This window comes from Echeneis naucrates, chromosome 23 (genome assembly GCF_900963305.1).
Source record: "Echeneis naucrates chromosome 23, fEcheNa1.1, whole genome shotgun sequence".
Classification (NCBI taxonomy): Eukaryota; Metazoa; Chordata; class Actinopteri; order Carangiformes; family Echeneidae; genus Echeneis; species Echeneis naucrates.
The window spans coordinates 15,368,189-15,388,223 of NC_042533.1; the positions used below are offsets into that span (position 1 = coordinate 15,368,189).

A 20,035-nucleotide genomic window follows, 5' to 3' on the forward strand; every position below is an offset into this window, starting at 1 on the left:
AATTTCATGTTCCAGTCTCTGTAGTAAAATGTGCTATGATATCAAATGCAGCACTGAGATCTAAGAGGAGAAGTTTGGAGGCTGATTGTCTGAAGACATTTGAATATCATTGGAGACTTTAACCAGTGCTGTTTTTGTGCTGTGATGGGCTCTAAATCCTGACTAAAACTCTTCAAGCAAACCGTTCCAATCTAGATGGCAATGTTTGCTACTGCTTTCTCAATGATTTTAGAAATAAATGGAAGGCTTGATATGGCTCTATAGTCAGCCAAAACATCTGGGTCAAGATTCTGCTTTTTAAGATGGGGTTTGATGATTGCGGTCTTAAAAGTCTGAGGTACAAGATCCAATTAATCAGATCTAGAATGAACAGCTCAGTTAAGTAAAAAATCTCTTTAAAGAGGCTAGTTGGTACTGGGTCTAATAGACAGGTTGATGATCTGGATGATGAGACTATAGAAGCTAGCTCTGAGAGATTCAGAGGAGAGAATGATTCCAGTTGTACAATGGGCGTTGCAGTTGATTCGGGAGTTGCTTTATTCAGTAGAAGATTATTGTCTAATGTAGGTAAGAGCTGATGAATTCTTTCTCTGATTGGGAGAATTTTATTTTTAAAAAACTCCATTAAAAAATCACTGCTGAGAGCTAAGAGCTGGTTCAATTGAGCTCTCTGTCAGCCTGGCTACAGTGCTGAAGAGAACCCTGGGGTTGTTCTTGTGTTCTTCTATTCGTGCTGAGTAATATGAACTTCTAGCACTGCGGAGAGCTCTTTTTTATACGTTTTTACGCTATCTTTCCATGCTCTGTGAGACCCTTCTGAGTTACTGGAACACCAACATCATTCTAATTTCCTTGATGTATGCTTTAAAACACGAATTTGGGAATTATACCAGGGAGCCAGCCTCCTCTGTTTGATTACTTTCTTTTTTAGAGGAGCGGCATCATCAAGATTTTAACACATTGTGGCCATAGTGCTAATCACAAGGTCACCCACCTGTGTCTGAGAGAAATCCTCATTTGAATTTAGATATGGCATTGTTGGAAATGATGATCGAATGTTCTCTTTAAATTTAGCCACAGCAGCTTCAGATAAACATCTTCTATAGCAGAATTTCCTCAATGCTGTGTAGTCAGTTAAGGTAAACTCAAATGTAATGAGGTAGTGGCGGGTCAAAAGAGAGTTTTGAGAAAAAATTGTTAACTTTTCAATTTCAATGCCATATGTTAGAACAAGGTCAAGGATATGATTGTAGAAGTGAGTGGGTTCATTAACATGCTGGGAAAAGCCATTTGAATCTAGTAGGGAATGAAATCCAGAACTAAGGCTGTCACTTTCTACATCTACATGAATATTGAGATCTCCCATTAAAATGATTTTATCTGTACTGAGTACTAACTCTGATATAAACTCAGAAAACTCTGATAGGAACTCTGAATATGGACCAGGTGGACGGTATACTGTAACTAACAGAACAGTTTTTTCATTTCATCACATTGAGATCATTAACTAGTAGGGATTTTGATGATAGTGATCGAATATTCAACAGTCCACATTTAACTGCAATGTTATTTGAGATCGAATTTGTGGCTGTTTTGATTTCAGTTCAGTTTTTGTTTTTAGCTCCTCTTCTGTTTAATTTGGGTTTAGCAACTTTTCTAAATTTAGGTGGTCGGGGAACACACACAATTTCTATAGACCTAAACATAGACAGAGACTATTCTATTCTCAACAGGTGACCACTCTGACTGATGCGCAGAGGAGCGTGTTAAACTGTGACACCATCTCTCCTAATCAGACCAGGTCTCCCCCAGAAAGTTTTCCAGTTAACACGCACTGGCTACAGGGGGGCCGCTAGCTACACTAGCATAGGCTGGGCTAGCTAAGGTGCTAACTCGCTAAATTTCGCCTCCATTTCTACCATCTTCCTGCATCTATGACAAGAGGTGCTATCATAAAAGGAGGTAGATGAATAGCTAGACATAAGGCAGACAGTACAGGAGAGGAGAAGGAGGAGGAGAGAGAAAGAGCTACGGGCCAGTGTCTGTAAAATTTAGGGGGGAATAGATGGAGTTCTTGGCTAGTATAAATTTGATAACGGTTTACTGTTGATTAATCAGGTGAATAGCAAAAGAATAACACAGACAGGACACGAGATAACAGAGCACAACTACCAGTGACAGGAAATGGCGTAACACGCTTACTGCAAAGCTTGTGCAGGTGTAGCCTTAGGCTCAGTATTCTTTCAGGTACTGTTTTGGCAGGGTTAGGGTAAGCAAGTTTATTTACATAGCACATTTCATACAAAAAGGCAATTCAATGTGCTTTACATAAAAGAGAACATACAGAAAATATGGATAATATGAATAGTGTTGAAACAATAAAATATTGTGAGAAATAAATAAAAGGACATGCAATCATAGTCATAAAATCATAACACAATACATAAATTTGCATAAAATAACTAAATTAAAATTATTAAATGATGCAGCAGTCTGGATAAGTTAAGGAAAAATACAGTACAAGGTTCATGCATAAGCACATGAGAAAAATTATTTCTATCTGGATTTAAAAGTATCAGCATTTGGTGCAGGTTTAACCTCCATTGGCAGTTTGTCCCACTTGTTTGCAGCCCAACAGCTAATTCTTGGGACTAATGTGAGTCTGTATCCGCCCCTTCTCGATTGCTCCCTTGCAGTACAGAGAACAGGAAGCCATCCGCCTTTGCCTCAAGCACTTCCGCCAGCATAACTACACAGAGGCCTTTGAGTCGCTGCAGAAAAAGACTCGGATAGCACTAGAGCATCCTATGCTCACCCACCTGCACGACCGGCTGGTGCTGCAAGGGGACTTTGATGCCTGTGAGGAGCTCATAGATAAAGCTGTGCGAGGTATGGTTGTTAAAATTTTAGCTTAATGCTGAGTTTAATGTTGCTTTTTGGATTTTCGTAATAGTTTTAATGGGCTTAATGGGGTTCCATTTTTCTGCTTATATTAATAGTGTTTTTTTGCCTCCTTGCTAGATGGTTTGTTTAACCAGTATATCAGCCAGCAGGAGTACAAGCCCAGGTGGAGTCAAATCATCCCAAAATGCAACAAAGGTACAAGTGCTCAGGATATCAACCGTGAAGAAATGAATGGTGAGCATCTGTTCAAGTCGGAAATCTTGCTAATCTGTCAGTCCAACATTTTACTTCACTCTGTATCACTTTCTATATCCTCTTTTCCTCTCTTCTTTGCAGGTGATGGTGATGACAACAGGCCAGGAATGAGGGGTGGACATCAGATGGTCATTGATGTCCAGACTGGTGAGACACAACAGACAAGCTCTCATGCTCTGACTCATCTGAGTCTCCTACACAGGCTCAGAATCATCTGCAATAGTTTTAAATCAAATTAACCTTCCTTGCCCTTCCCTTTCCCAAAAAAGAAAAAAGTCTTAAGCACATTCCTCTCCTAACAGGAAATGCATCACCATTGTTGCTTTGGTGTGTGTGTGTGTGTGTGTGTGTGTGTGTGTGTGTGTGTGTGTGTGTGTGTGTGTGTGTGTGTGTGTGTGTGTGTGTGTGTGTGTGTGTGTGTGTGTGTGTGTGTGTGTGTGTGTGTGTGTGTGTGTGTGTGTGTATTATTATTATATATATATAACCTATTTATTAAACGGGCAGCTGAAATCAAGTGATCCAATTGGTTGGTAGGTGTTTTATCAGTAGTGTGATTTGCAGCTATAACATCAAATGACTTTTCACGGACTGGTATAAAGCCTCAACTGACAAATAATAAAGACTGATCTCAGAACCTAAACATGGCTAACCTTTCTTTTGAAGTTGTCTTTGGTTATCATGGTTTACAGTGTTTTTGTTCTGTTTTGTTCTTTCAATCCTGTCTGGTTAATTTATTGAGAACTTTTGGTACGTCCTGGAGAACATTCTTGGCTTGTTCTGTAGTCACAAATGCGATTGATTTTTTCCACTCTTCCACAAGCTTTGTGCTGTTTGGTCGACCAGCTCGTTCAATAGTTTCCTCTCTTGTTTGCCCCCTGCAGAGACTGTATACCTTTTTGGGGGCTGGGATGGCACACAAGACTTGGCTGATTTCTGGGCTTACAGTGTTCAGGAGAACCATTGGGCCTGCATCTCCAGGGACACTGAGAAAGAGGTGAGAGGGTTAAAAAAAATGTGGCAATACCAAGCTGCATAATGAGAAATGTCCTCCCCTCATATATAGATGAGAGGGACAAGGAATTGGGCAACTATTAATGGCTGTCTCATTGACCAATCAGAATGGGCCGAGTGCTCGCTCATGCCACAAGATGTGCATTGACTCGCAACGGCGTCAGATCTACACACTGGGCCGTTACCTGGACTCCAGCGTCAGAAACAGCAAGTCCCTGAAGAGCGACTTCTACCGCTACGACATTGATGCCAACACCTGGACACTACTCAGTGAGGACACATCAGCTGATGGAGGGCCGAAATTGGTTTTTGACCATCAGGTACATTGAATCTTTGATCTTCTGGCACATTTAGACAATGACTTAGGTAAAAAGCATCAGCTGAGCTTGGTGGTTTGTTATGTTTGTCTACTTGACCTGCCAGCTTGCAAGATGTTATGACCTTAAAGTTGAATGTACAGCTCTCTGGAGCAGCTGACTTTAATAACCAACCAATCACTGAATGACTTTGGTGTGAATGTTGGATTGTGACTCTCAACAAAACAGTTATCTTCTTGATTTATAACGCACTTTATATTTTACAAGAAAATCTCAAAGTGCTACAAAAGCAATAAAAGTGAGTCAAAAACAATTAACAAAAATAAAACAACAAAAGTCATGCAGGAAACTACAGATTAAAAGATTTTTTTAAAAAAGGTACGTTTTTAAACCCTTTTTAAAACAGTTTATCATCCGTGGAGCCCTCAGATGTTCTGGGAGGGTGTTCCACAATCGCGAAGCAGAGGAACAGAAAGCTCGGTCTCCGAGAGTGCGAGACTTGGTCCTTGGAGGAAGAAGTCTGTAGCTGTTGGTGGAGCGGAGCGAGGTCAGGGGGGTGAGAAGTTAGGTACTTCTGAGCGTTGCCATGGATGCACCGGAATGTGAGGAGGAAGATTTTGTATTCAACCCAGGTGGAGATGGGAACCCAGTGCAGTGAGTTTAGGATGGGTGTGATGTGTTCATATTTACGTATTCTCAGCAGGATCCTAGCGGCACTTTTTTGAATATGTTGTAATTTCTGGATGCTCTTGTTGGGGATCCCACAGAGAAGTGCGTTACAATAGTCAAGTCTGGAGGAGACAAAGGCGTGGACGAGCTTCTCAGCATCTCTTAGGGTGAGTGTGGGACGGAGTCTGACTATGTTCCTGAGATGATGAAAAGATACTTTGCAGAGGTGATTGATGTGAGCCTCAAAGGTTAGGTGCGGGTGAAGCCTGATGCGGAGGTTGTTGACTATTAATGATAGTGGGATGTCCTTGCCAGAAAAAGTAATGCAGGTTATGGTGGAGTTACGTATCTGATGAGGGGAACCAATGAGGATGGCTTCAGTTTTAGAACTGTTTAGCTGTAGAAAGTAATGCTTCATCCACTCTTTTATCTCCTCCAGACATACGGTGAGTATGGAGTGAGGTGGTGCTGCTGATGACCATGAGTTAGTGTCTGTCCTCATATATAGCTGTATGTCATCCGTGTAGCAGTGAAAAGCTATCCTGAAGCGGCTAATGACATACTAGCAAGTACATCATAAAAATATGCTCCCCCATTGGCAGCATATTCAGACCTGTCAGTGAGGTAGGACTTAAACCAGCTCAGTACTGTGCCGTTTAGTCCAACAGAGTCATGCAGACATTGGAGGAGTATGTGATGGTCAACCGTGTCAAAGGCTGCAGATAGGTCGAGGAGGATAAGGAGGGATGGTGAACCGCAGTCAGCTGTCATCAGCAGGTCGTTTGTGACTCTCACCAAGGCTGCTTCTGTGCTGTGGGCGGAACGGCAGACAGATTGAAACTTTTCAAAGATGATGTTGTGATGAAGGTGATCCTGAAGGTGGCTGGCAATGGCTTTCTCAAGAATATTGGAAAGAAATGGCAAATTGGATACGTAATTAGCAAGAAGACTGGGAGAAAACAAACTTTCGTCTGGAACTTCTGTGCATATACCGGGGCCGGCGTAAGAGTCCAAGTTCTTTTATGACCGATAAACAGGTTGAGCAGCTTAGAAGTTCAGTATGTCAGGCATGTGGGCTCCGCGTCTATCGTCAGCCACCCACCACAGAGATAGCATCGAGAGGAGGAGAAGCACTCGGGGGGAGATTACAATGTACGGATGGTACAGATGGTGCATCAGAGGCATGGCAGGACATGTCAAGACCAGACCAGAGGGTATGAGGCGTGGTGGGCACCAGGAGTTTGGGAAAGCTATGGCCGCTTAGCTGCTCACCGACACTTGATTCCTGGATAGAGAGGTCGCCGGAGTCAGTAAAGTCCATGCACTAACCCAGCAATTTTGCTATAAAATGCTCACAGAGGTTAGTGGCAAGAGAAGTTCAGTGTAGCAGTTCTGGCTCAAGGAATTGGGGAGGAGAGAAGTGGCGAACAAACAATGCCAGCGTCCTCTCCCAAAGCAATTGACATAATTGACTGAAATATTTTAATACTCAGTTATTAGTGGGATTATTCTTTTGTGAAATTGAGGGTTGATGAGCAGTCATTCCACTGTTGTATGAAGGAAGGCTGTCAGTTATTTCTCAGAATTACCCACAACTATTTAAACCCAGTATCAGTCACCCTTAGCTTGCTCTTCTGACTTGCTCTCTTTCTCTTTTTGCTTCATCTGTCTGTCCACCTCTTTGCATTCTCTTCTCTTACCTACTTGCAGATGTGTATGGACTCAGAGAAGCACATGATCTACACGTTTGGTGGTAGGATCCTGACGTGTAACGGCAGTGTGGAGGATAGTCGGACGTCAGAGCCGCAGTTCAGTGGTTTGTACGCTTACCATTGTCAGGCTGGAACATGGAGTCTGCTGCGAGAAGACTCATGCAACGCTGGGCCAGAGGACGTCCAGTCTCGCATTGGACATTGCATGCTTTTCCATACTGTGAGTCCAAACAGTTTGAGTACACACTTTGGGTTGATTTCTATGCATATGATGATAATAATTTCTGATTCATGTATCTTAAAGTAACTCATTCTCTCAACAGAGAAACCGCTGCCTGTATGTGTTTGGAGGTCAGAGGTCAAAGACCTACCTAAATGACTTCTTCAGCTACGATGTGGATGGGGACCATGTAGAGATCATATCTGATGGCACCAAGAAGGACTCTGGCATGGGTGAGATGTCCTTTCCAAACTGACGTTCCATCTGAAGTTGCTTGTTACAGTGAAATGAATGAACACAAGATTTATTTGAATAATGCAAAAATTAAACCACATAGTCATAATTGTTATATTACAGCAGCAGCTGTAATATAACAATGAGTGTGACGAAGTACGGTTGTGTTATAAGTCTGCAACACTACATCAAATACATTATCTTTAGGCTAAGTAGGGATCATTCAATATAACATATGCTGGATGTACCATGTCTTTTCCCATGCAGATTAAATAAATGACTATACATAGCATGTCATATGATTACTTTGGGACACCAAAAAAATCCTGCTAGCTCAGTTATTTTACGATTTGTCTCAACTTTTGGTCACCTTCGTTCAGACTTAAGACCTACGCACTAACAGGAGCAGTGTGTCAGAGTACACACTTCTGCCTTTCACCGGGTAGATTATTGATATATTATTTTGTATATAGTGTGTTACTGCTATGATTGTATAGTACGTATAGCTTGGTTAAAGGGTTTTTTTTCGTTCCATGTCATTTGAATTCAGTCCTGACACTAAAATGTAACCGTCAGTATCATGTGATGTTGCTGTTATGTCAATGTTTTCCCTGTCTACAGAACTACTCACACCTCATGTGAAAATCAACCCACTCTAACCTGTTAAGATGGACATTAAAATGAAAATCAAGAGCGAGGTGGTAAACTTCAGTATCACGGTTTCATTTTTAGTTTGAGCCCACATCAGGGCTTAAATATTTTCTCTATGTCAAATCAAATCAAATTTGTTTATAGCGCTAAAGTTTATAGTTAAAGAAAACAACATGACTCTGACTTGAACTACTGCAATACAATGGGTGATGCTGAAGACTGCTTGATTTCTGAAAGTGTAAATACTTAATAGGGTTAAAAGAATACAGAGAAAAAGTTAAAATTAAGAGCTGTTCTTACAGTAAGCAGCTTTTTCTACTCCACCATTCTTGGAAGTTGGTATCTCTGCTGTGGCATTTAGAGTTTAATGATATGTTTGTTGTCATCTCTGTTTCCATCAAAGGAGATGTGAGAGATTGTCTACCTAAAAAGCTTCAGCAGCAGTCAGACACACTCGGTCCTAAGAGCCAGATTGAAGGGATTCTGTGTTGCACTCTCAGCTATGCATCAACCACTGTTTAAGTAGAGCTCTGGGAGTCAGCCTCTCATCTCTGTTTTAACCTGCCTCATCTTTGACAGGAAAATAGAGTCTGAATGTTTTGTATTGCGTGAAAGAGTAGAAGGATGTGTGTCTGTGAGTGAACAGAACTAGAAAGAGCTGGATGTGTTATGCTAAGGAGGAAGTAGTCTTTCTCTCTCTCATAAAAGTCTCACACACTGATGTGTACTGTGGCTCAGGCAGAGCTCAGCACTGAAGCATCAGCAACATCTGATCCCATTAGTCTTTGTGGGCTGACATCTGCCGCTCTGTCTGCTGTTCGTGCTCTTTCTGAGGACTATCTTTCTCTCACTTCCTTTTGCTTTGTCACTGTTTGTCAGCAACTGTGTAGTTTTCTTAAGCTCTTGGAGTAAATACACAGGGAAGATTGTTCATAATCTACTTTTTCAAAAGATAAAAAGAGTAATTCATTGGAAAGTGGATAAAAGCTATAATAATAGGGATAATATTGCTGGTAACTTCTATCATGGTATGCCATTTCATATCAGCATGCAGTAGTTGTATATAATTCCTATAATCCTGCATCTCCTTTAGCTATACGACTTTACTGTCCTGTAGGCACAACAGCTACATTGTTCCTATTGATGTTAGAATATTCATGGCTGTAAACAAGCTATGGCTCATCATTGATGAAATCATGAAACTAATCTTTCAAAATGACTGCTCTGTCAACTGTCTGTGGCTCTGTCTACTGCTCAGCCTGCTCTGAAATGAAATGCATGATTAGTTAAAAACACGTCAAACTAAAGAATAAGTATCTCTGTGTGAGTATTATTTTTTTTTCTTTGTCACATGCAAATGTTAAGTTGACATTTGTGTTTTAGGCCATTTGCCAATAACAGTACACCAGTACATTACTGTTAATATATTATTATATTAACAATATATTTTGACATCAACTGACAACTGACAGTTTTTTCAATGAATCATATTAACTGACTTTGTCTGACTTTAGTAATTAACATATTCTGGCTGCAGTCATGCTACGAGAAGTTTATCATAGATTTCATGGTTGGCGTGCACTGAAAATGAATTCACCATTAACCCTCCTATTATCCTTGGGGTCAATTTGACCCCAATCAATGTTTATCATTCAAAAAACAATAGTTGGCTTTTTTTTTTTTTGCTCCATATTTCATGACTTTTCCTAATTTGATGGGGACAACTGATTAAGCGTAAAATTATCATGATAATATTTTTTCAATGTGCTGAACGCATATTCCACGCATCGGTGTTCCTCTGGGGTCAATTTGACCCCAAGCTGTTTTAGCTGTGTAAAACTTGTCTGTCTGTGTGTGTGACCTAACATCCCCACACCTGCAGGTGCAGAGTTGATACTTTTGAGTTGATACATAATGGGGGGAAACTTTCCCGCTCTGGGGGGGGGGGGGGACTTTCCTGCTCTGTGGAGGGGGGGGGGGGAACTTTCCCGCTCTGTGGAGGGCGGGGTATTCCTGCAAGGACATTGGTAGTTCATGCAAAATAAGGGAGGAGCAAACATATAAAAGCTTGCATTGCAGCCCTCTATCCACATCATTCTTCTTTGTGCTCTGTGTACACTGCAATCTGCACGCTCTCTCATTTGAAAATGTCTTCTGGGAAAAGGTTTACTGTCAATGACGTTTTGGAACAGCTCTTTGACAGTGAAAGTGACATAGAGGAGAATGTTTCTGAGACAGAGGATTGTGTTGAGGAGGACCCTGATTTTGAGGCATTCTCATCTGATGAGAATGAGAGTGTTGACCCTCCTGTTGCTTCTCAACCACCAGCAGACACGATCCTTTCCAAAAATGGAAAGATAATATGGTCCCTTTACCCCACTTAGACAGCAAGGTAGACTTAGCGCTACTAATATTATCAAAATGGTTCCAGGCCCCACCAGATATGCAATCAGCCATGTTGAAGACATCAAGTCATCATTAGAGCTCTTCATAACACCATCGATTGAGAATATTGTACTTGGGATGACAAATTTAGAGGGGAAGCGTGTGTATGGGGACAGTTGGAAAGACTTGGATGTAGTCGACTTGGAAGCCTACATTGGCTTGCTCATTTTGGGGGGAGTTTATAAATCAAAAGGTGAAGCAACAGCAATCCTTTGGAATGCTGAGACTGGAAGGGCAATATTTCCAGCCACCATGTCTCTGAAGACATTTCAAGTTTTGTCCCGTGTCATACGCTTTGATGACAAACAAACAAGGCACGGCCGACGCGAACGTGACAAACTTGCGGCAATAAGGGATGTGTGGGACAAGTGGGTGCAGCGTTTACCCCTGCTTTACAATCCAGGCCCCCACGTGACTGTCGATGAGTGCTTGGTTGCGTTTCGTGGGCGCTGTCCATTCCGACAATATATGCCAAGCAAACCTGCCAAATATGGCATCAAAATATGGGCAGCATGTGATGCACAGTCCAGCTTTGCATGGAACATGCAGGTTTACACAGGCAAATCTCCTGGCGAAGCACCGGAAAAAAATCAGGGCACAAGGGTTGTGCTTGATATGGCTGAAGGACTGCATGGGCATAATATTACATGTGATAATTTTTTCACATCTTATGCCCTGGGTGAGGAACTGCTGAAAAGGAAGGTAACGATGTTGGGGACAGTGAGAAAAAATAAACCAGAGCTTCCCTCTGAACTTCTTGCTGTCAAGAACAGGAAGGTAACATCTTCAGTGTTTGCCTTCACTGATAAAGCAACTGTGGTCTCATATTGCCCCAAGAAAGGGAAAAATGTCCTGCTGCTTAGCACCATGCACAAAGATGATGCCCTGAGCAGCAGAGAAGACAAAAAACCACAAATGGTGCTGGACTACAATGACACAAAGGGAGGGGTGGACAACCTGGACAAGGTCACAGCCACATACAGCTTTCGACGCATGACTGCCTGTTGGCCCCTTGTAATCTTATGCTTATCAACATCAGTCAATATGGTTCATTCTGTGAGAGTCATGAATGTGCACCCCAAATTAGAAAAGATTTGGATGAAAGATTTTCAAGATACACTAACTCTAAAACTGAAAGTTTGACCTGATGGTGGCGCTACAGGGAAGGTCATATCATCACCAAAACCAATAGGATTCATACTCTTGTGGTCATTAATGTTGTCAGTAAATTTGAGAAGATTTGTATGAAAAGTTTTCAAGATAAATTAATTCTAATTTAAAAGTTTTGCCTGATGGTGGCGCTAGAGGGCAGGTAAACTCACTGATAGGTTTCATTATCAAGGGGTTATTTATGTATTCAACAAATAAACAAAGTGCCTGACACAAAAACTTGGTCAACAATTTTCTGTAAATCATTTTCTGGAGGCAAATATACCTGGGGTCAAATTGACCCCAAGGGTAAAATGTGTTAGTAATATTTGAGGATAATACGAGGGTTAAAGATGGTGTTGACCTGTTGAGCCAAACACGGAACTGCATCAGATAGTTTCTGAAGAAAATGACTGAGTTCAGTTGTCTGCACTGTCCGTTACGGCATATGTTGAAGATGTTTGGCATAACCTTCTATAGTAATTGACTTCAGTCAATGCTTTTGTATGGAAAACTCATGGATGATGATATATTAAACAATCCCACATAAAGCCCTCACATATAGTCTTAACTGTTGACCTGTGAAAGTAACTGAATCACTGTTGCAGTTTATGAGCTCGCTTTATCCATAGCAGGTGACAGGGTTCCTGTAGCATCAGGAGAACAGTACTTTCTGCATTTGCATGCAGTTCAAATTCTGATGGGCCTTGTTGCCATGGCAGCGTGCTGACCTGTCATCTAGTAGTCTTCTTTGATAGCATCCAATACTGCTGCTTGCTGCTTTATTTCTTTCTCCTTCAGTGAAAATGACATGCTATTAATGGAATTTATTGTACATCTAATCGTGGTCTGTCTCCCACCACAGGACTGAAGGTTTTTAACTCTAAGCTGACCTTCTCTGTTACTTTTTGCCTCAAAGTGCCAATGACAGGGTTTACCCAGAGAGCCACTATTGATCCTGAGCTCAATGAAATCCACGTGCTGTCGGGCCTCAGCAAAGACAAGGACAAACGCGAAGAGAATGTCCGCAACTCTTTCTGGATCTATGACATCGCCCGCAACAACTGGTAGGAGACAGACCAAAAAAATTTTACCCGACAGACACACACACAGCACAGATGTTTCTGTGATCAGCATTGCAATAAGAAAGAGTGAGTACACACACACATACGCACACACTCCTCCACAGGAAGTACTTTCACACACCAGTGTCACCACAACTGATGGCAAAGTGAAAGAAAAAAAAATCACTCATGCTTTCACCCAAATCAGTGTGTGTGTGTGTCTGTGTGCGTGCATGTGCGTTTGGTTGGGGGGGGGGGGTGTTTGTGTAACATACTGGAATTGTGAGAACAGTTTTTCTTTGATAGCTGTATGCATCCTTTGTTTCCCCCAGAAAAGTAAATCTACTTTCTCTTCTGCTTTGTGTGTGTGTTTCTTGCTGCTCAGGTCATGTGTGTATAAGAATGATCAGGCACTGAAAGAAAACCCGACTAAGGCTCTGCAGGAGGAGGAGCCATGTCCACGTTTTGCACACCAATTGGTGTACGATGAAATGCACAAGGTAATATACTGACAACTCACAGAAACTCTGAACAAGACAATATGAAGTAATTTGAATGTAATTTATTTCAAACCAGTGTTTGAAGTCAAGTCAAGCAGTTTATGAGCATCAGGATTGTTTTTCTACTTCAAGTTTCCTGTAATATAGCAGTTGTTTTCATGTCCGTCCATCCACCTGCCCCAGGGTGATTGCAAAATCTCAATCTTGTTGCTTCACATTTGTCACAAACACTTATGTGGACTGAAGTATGAAGTGATTAGATTTTGGTAGTCAGAGGTCACTGTGACATTGCAAAACATATGTTGGCCATAACTTTGACACAATTAAATTCAAATGTCAACAAGGATTAAAAAAAGAATAAAAGAAAGTCATGAGATTTCATATCAAAAAGGCCAAAAAAAGGCTTCACAAAGCACATTTATATGACACCTTAAAAAAACAAAGTATAGTGTCCAGCCAAAGTCTGACCAAAAATGGACTTTTAAAGTACACGTAAACACATTAGCTTGGCTGAAATGGAACTGAAAATTGTTGGACTAACACACCCAGATAATGCGATTGACGGTCAATCTGCTGCATGTATACGGATAATCGGGACTGGAACCGGTGGAGGTGATCTGCAAAAGTTTCGCACTATGACCCAGAATTTGAACGCCATTTAAAACGTAAACACAAACATGGGAGGTCAAACAAAAGCCACCACCTAACATAGCAAAGTTATATAAAAATTTACAACGTAGTTGTCCATCGTCATGCCAGTTTACCTCTGAGTCACTAACTTTGTTTCTTTCCACCTCTGTTTTGGTCTGTGACATCATAGGTCAATCTTAAGTGACCCATTACCCACAAGTCAAAAGATTGTATATCGCCATCTATTGTAGCGGAGGCGACATGATTCCAACAAATAAATCAATTTTACTCCCGTGCCTGGATACTGGGACAAGGACAGAAGTCCAATGTGATGGCTTTATTGAGCTATGGTTATATAAATGTGCCTAGTGTTACATCACACAATTGGGGGAGGAAACAACCATTTTTCTAATCAGCAAAATAACTGATCTAAGTAATATTTGGAGAATATTTCAACAATGTGGGAACTTTGTATATTCATTTTCTTGTAAAGCCTAAAATGAGAGGATTGATACTATTTGTCAGTGTGTTTGACTGGACTATGGGGATTTTCTGTACTGTGGTGAATCTCCAGGTGCATTACCTGTTTGGTGGAAACCCTGGGAAATCTTGTTCTCCCAAGATGCGTCTGGACGACTTCTGGTCCCTCAAACTGTGTCGGCCCTCAAAGGAGTACCTGCTTCGTCACTGCAGATACCTCATCAGGAAATACAGGTGTGCAGCAGCCACTGCTAACACAATTCTTCTCTCACCACTCCATTGTATGTGCCATATCAGCACATAATCAGCACTGACACTGAACTTGTTAGAAAAAATAAGGAAAATTTAAATTATTATTATTATTTATTTATTTATTTTTTTATTTACTTTTCTAGATTATATCATCTATTGTTCATTAGATTCATTAGATTATGACTGTCCTTCAATTGTAATTAGCAGTGCTATTCGAATTACTACATTTTTTAGATCTTGCCTTGCTATACTTCTTCTTATGATCTCATTTTGCCATATAGTTCAGAATAAAGTTTAGGATCGAAAAAGTGAATTAGTTCAAATGAAGCTTTCATGGTGAATTTAAAGTTTTCTCGTTCTGGAACAAATTGTCTACAGGTTATTACAGAAATTCTACTTTTCAAGCATACGCCATCTCAGTACATGTACCTTACACATTGTGTTTATTTAAAATTTGTTGCTACTGAATGTTAATTCACGTTGTTGATCCTGATTGAAGTGAAAATAATAATTTCGCGGTTCACTGAGTCTAACAGCAGGGACAAGATCACAAACTGGATTGCTGGCCTGGGATATATTTGCTTTTGGTCTATTGGCATCTAGTGGTTAGTTGCTGTAAATGCGAGCTCATTCTACATATATGTCATTGACAAGCAGGTTTTTTTTGTTTGTTTGTTTTTTGTTTTTTGTTGTCTTTCAGATTTGAAGAGAAAGCCCAGTCAGAGCCACTGACTGCCCTGAAGTACCTTCAGAATGATCTGTCACTCACTGTTGACCACACAGACCCTGATGAGACCAAAGAGGTATGTTACTGTCCTTAAACGGTCCTACCTGTCCTAAATGAGGTTAGTCCTTTTGGTAATGTTTCAGTGTGGGTGTGGTTTTTAAAGAAATTACATGAAAGCTGAATGAAATACAGAGAAGATAGTGAAGTTAAAGTGATTTGTGGCATTGAGAGGCTGGCACCTTGCCTGTTCATACTGTTCTCAATAATGTTCAAGTAACACGGATGTTTCTGTTGTACTGTAGTTTCAGCTCCTGCCCTCTGCTCTGTTCAAGTCCAGCGCCGACTTCATCCCTCTGGGTAAAAACCTGACATGTTCATGCCAAACATCACATGTCCTCTATGTCCAATGCACCAGCCTCTTATCTGACTTAAAAAAGCTTTTGTTTTCACTTGGAGCTTTAGCTATAAAAAAAAAAAAGGAAAGATAAATAATGCCCTCTATAGAGAACAAAGTATTAGATAAACTGTCCTCAAAATATGTGAGTAAATTAATTCCTATTTCCTGTTTTAATGTTGCATTTCTCTAATTTTCTAAGAGTAACTACAGCAAATAACAACAGTTTTATGAGAATGTTCACTAATGTAGCTTCATCAGTCACAGTTTATGTTCTACCATAGTTATTGACATTAAAGAGAAATGTGACTAAAGCTAACAGTTAGCGAACAGTTAGCCTGTTCTTGGGTTAGTGCTGAGCTAAATGTCTCCTGTTATCAGAAGCCTATCCAATGGACAAAATTATAGACTCGAGCCTTAGGAGCCCCATTAAAAGAGAATCAGTCAAAGCCTCCAACACAGTGGGCACAAAATCAAGTTTTAACATCATGTCAATGGTATAGGGCCAATTTTCAAATACATCAGTGTAAGTACTTTTTCACACAAAGAGCACCACTCAGTTTCATGCAGTCTGTGGTGGTGTTAGGTGGGCCATGACTCTTATTTTGTTGACTAATGGGTCTTTGGTCTGAAAAAGCTTGAGAAACACTATTGGAGTTTAAATATGAAATGAATTGAAAATATAAATAGCCCATTGTCGCTGTGACTTGATGAGCTTTTAGATCATCACAAAATGGGTAAAAGATCCATTATGTATGCAGATGGTATCAACTTTCAGAAAAACTAACGTTCATATTCCTCTCAAAAAACATTGCCCAAAGATGTCTGTGTATATGCTCATTCATCCAGGTTATAGTCTTATCCGGCCAACAATTCAATCAAAAGCAACTGGACTTAAGACTTGGGTTTGTCAAAATGAAAAACCTAAGACCTAAGTCCAGTTGCGTTCGATTCAGTTGTTGGCCGGATGCACCCAAAGAAGGTCAATTTATAATCAATGACCCCTCGAATTTGGCCCACCGGGGCTGAAGCATACCACCAGAGAGCTAAGCAGGAAAACATTTGTTGTGTCCACTTAGATGGCCAGCTCAGATTAGCCTCAGACTGGAGTGTTAATGCAATAATGACATCATTGTTGTAATTACATAATTACAATGATCTTATTGCACTACTCCACCACTCGTATTGTTCAAGTTGTCCAGTTGACATCATGGCAAATGTGTCAGTGTGCTCAACATGCAGATAACCTGATTTCCCTATGTTTCCTCTGTCTTTGTTAGGTTTCTCAGATGTAGATCAGACATACGCTCAACGGACACAGCTCTTCGACACACTGGTCAACTTCTTCCCAGACAGTATGACTCCACCTAAGGGCAACCTGGTAGACCTAATCACCCTCTAGCCCCACCAATCGTGCTTCTCCCAGCCCTTCGCCCCTCACCTCAGCTTCTGGATTGACTGAACACAACCTGCGAGGTTGGCAGGACAGAGGAGACAAAGAGCGGTTATTTTTATACTCATGAATCGTGCTGGTGGGAGTCGAGTCCTGCTGGTGGAGCAGCTCCACCTCCATTACACAGACCTGCTGCTGTCAAAGGCTGCATTACCTGATGGTGACAGTCACAGACACACACGCTTCAACATCACATCACCATGTATTTTCATATGAGCAAAATTCCAAAACAGCCTGTGTGTGTGTGTGAGAGAGAGATGATGCCATTTTCCATGAATTCTTCTCCAAAGCCCCTCTTAACTTTGCCAAATGTCAGTGTGTTCTTTCTTCTTCTTTTTTTTTAATTGCTTTTTCACTTGATTTTCTTACCAAAAAGTTAAGTTCTAAAAGGAGGACTAGCACACATTTGATTGCAGTCCTTCGTCTAATCAATTTAGCTGTTTTTGCTTTGTTCCAACACAGTTGAGCAGTTGTTTGGGGCAGAATGCATGATGAGGGGATGTCTATCCAGGCCAGTGAAGTTGGCCTTCCACTGGTATTCATTTGAGGACAAAAGTGCTGCTGTTCTTTTATTACATTACGTATCTTTTTTTCTGATACATTTTTGGAACATCAGGCTTAATTTCAGCTTTCATTCTGATTGGTTAGCGTGCTCTTCTGTATTACAAGTCCGTATTTATGACTGAGATGACAATTTCAATATAGGAACATTAGAGAACTACTAGATAAAGTTTAATATATATCTATATATACAATAATATTGGTTTTGGCCGTTATCCATTTAAAATGTGTCTTCAGTCACTCATGGTCTGAAGCTCCTTTTTAAGTGGTTAACTGATGTACAGAATGTGTAAATATACTTATAGGATTTTTAAAGCGATCCTGGACTGAACAGATTCCGGATCGGGTTAATTGCGGAAATTCAAGGGCCACACACACTAACCCCTTCGCCCTTCAAGTAAAAGTCTTCATTACTTATTGGGAAGAATTTGTGTTAACAAGAGTGAGTGTAAGAATTAAGTGCTGGTGCTAGTAATCCTGTGTGATAGAAAGGTGTTTTTGGTATGTTGGCAGGAGCTTCCCCCAATTTGATAAATAGATTTTTTTTCCTCCTTCAATACCAGATATTTTTACAATACAGTTATCATCCTGCTCATACAATGACCACTTCCCAATAAATACCATGTGATGATATTAAAAACAATTGCTACCTGCAAAACAAAACACTCTCAAATTTCAGTTTTGGCAACTTTTTTTCTTTAACTAATCTGGTGTCAAAGTGCTCAGGAATCGATTTTCTTTTGAACAGATAATTCCTTATTAATTATTTGAGCCCTGAACATTCAGGTTCACACATTTACCAACTGTGTCTGAATTTGAGTGTGGTCATCACATCAGAGCTGTTTTATTGTAAATAACCTCAGCTCCTAACGTGTTTCCCCCTAGAGGAGCGCCCTTAGCACAGACACATTTATTTCAATTGAGTATAAGAGGAGTCCACTTAGACTGTCTGCTCCCTGAATTCATGAAGGAACAGTGCCAGTCTGCTGATGGAGTGTGCATGTGTGTTTGGTACATGAAGAAAAGAACTCTTGAGGAGAAGAGATGTACTGAGATGACTGAATGAGCTTGAGTTTACCAGAATCTAGCTGAGTTTATATCAGCTGCATCCATAAGGTTGAGGGTCATGCTCAACTTCAGGAAAGAAACCCTGATATGTTCAAGCAGATGTTTTCTTGTTGTCAACAAAATTTAGTTGGTACTACCATTCAATTCTTAAGGCTGTCATCCTCCATGTGCATCAGTCAGACATTAACACATCAAGTATCAACATCCTGTGGATGATGACAACAGTTTCAAAAAGACAAGTGATGGTCTCTCCTATGTCAGTGTATCACAATACTGTGTAATGGCTCATCTGCCATGACTGTTAAAAATCGGTGTGTAATGTACAGCATCAGAAACAATGAGGACAGAAGAGTCACAAGTGCTCTTCAATTACAGGGTAGAACTTGGTTTAAAAAAAAAAAAAAAAAAAAAAAACAATGGCAAATGAAAATCTCACCAATCACAACTTTTGACTTGACTGCCTCAGCTGTCTGGAAGGCTGTGACAGATTTTGAAATCCAATATGAAATATTTAACTGAATCCCACTTTAGCACTTTGGTGGTGTTTCATGACGTCAAATGCACTTATTTTGAATGAAAATCCAGTATTGGTTTTAGATGACCATGCACTATAAATAACAGTAACTATGACCAGTTTGTATATCATGTTTATTCTCTCTAAAGCCACAGTATTGGCATTAGAAGTGGAGGCAAAGATTCATAATGTCTCCTATCACTTAGCATCTTCTACAGCACTAACAGGCTAACTGAGTCGCCAATGAAGTTATTCAGCTATTCATCAGGAAAAATGTGAACTCCTTGTTTTACACTGACTGGTATTTTGGGAGTGTGTGCTGTTAATGACACTTGTATACGACTGAGGAAAAAGCAAAAATAAATCTCATGTTGTACTGAAGACTTTAAACTACAGATTGAGACCACAAACTATGAAAATGTTTTCTCAGCTAATGAAGTAAGTGAGAGATAGAGACATTTACTGGTGGACTCATAGGCATTACAAGGTGGCTTATTGTTAAAACCAGCCGGGTGTCCCCCTAATGGTCATTAGTCAGAATGGAAGGTTAAGGCTCTTCAGCATTAGCTTCACTTTATGGCCCTGTTGTCTCCAACCACTTTTATAGACAGTCTTTGATCACATGTGAAAACACATTCTTTGCTGCTTTCTTGTTGGGAACATCGACACCACTCTATAATGTCAATGTGCTGAAGTTAGATTCAGCAGCAAGTCATTCTAGTTTAGAATGAAAACTGGAAGCCTAGCTTTAAATACCACCAACCTGAAATCTCACAGGTGCAGGTGGAGGCCTTTGGGCCCCATAGAAATTGGTTCCTAAATTTA

General features: G+C 40.5%; 1 protein-coding gene across 3 annotated transcripts in view; it reads left to right on the forward strand.

Annotated features, from left to right (window-relative positions):
* mkln1 (muskelin 1, intracellular mediator containing kelch motifs) overlaps positions 1–19,129 on the forward strand; it is a 30,554-nt gene extending 11,425 nt beyond the window's left edge. For 2 of the 3 annotated variants that reach the window (XM_029494737.1, XM_029494736.1), the window contains exons 6-18: positions 2,697–2,889; positions 3,022–3,099; positions 3,241–3,306; positions 4,041–4,153; positions 4,278–4,490; positions 6,867–7,088; positions 7,192–7,321; positions 12,487–12,634; positions 13,017–13,131; positions 14,336–14,475; positions 15,194–15,296; positions 15,523–15,577; positions 16,895–19,129. In XM_029494737.1, the coding sequence (XP_029350597.1) occupies positions 2,697–2,889; positions 3,022–3,099; positions 3,241–3,306; positions 4,041–4,153; positions 4,278–4,490; positions 6,867–7,088; positions 7,192–7,321; positions 12,487–12,634; positions 13,017–13,131; positions 14,336–14,475; positions 15,194–15,296; positions 15,523–15,577; positions 16,895–17,016 (1,698 nt within the window). In that variant the 3' untranslated portion in view covers positions 17,017–19,129. Of the gene's footprint in view, positions 1–2,696; positions 2,890–3,021; positions 3,139–3,240; positions 3,307–4,040; positions 4,154–4,277; positions 4,491–6,866; positions 7,089–7,191; positions 7,322–12,486; positions 12,635–13,016; positions 13,132–14,335; positions 14,476–15,193; positions 15,297–15,522; positions 15,578–16,894 lie in introns of all 3 variants that reach the window. The other variant, XM_029494735.1, reaches the window with a different exon arrangement.
* Positions 19,130–20,035: the final 906 nt, after the last annotated feature.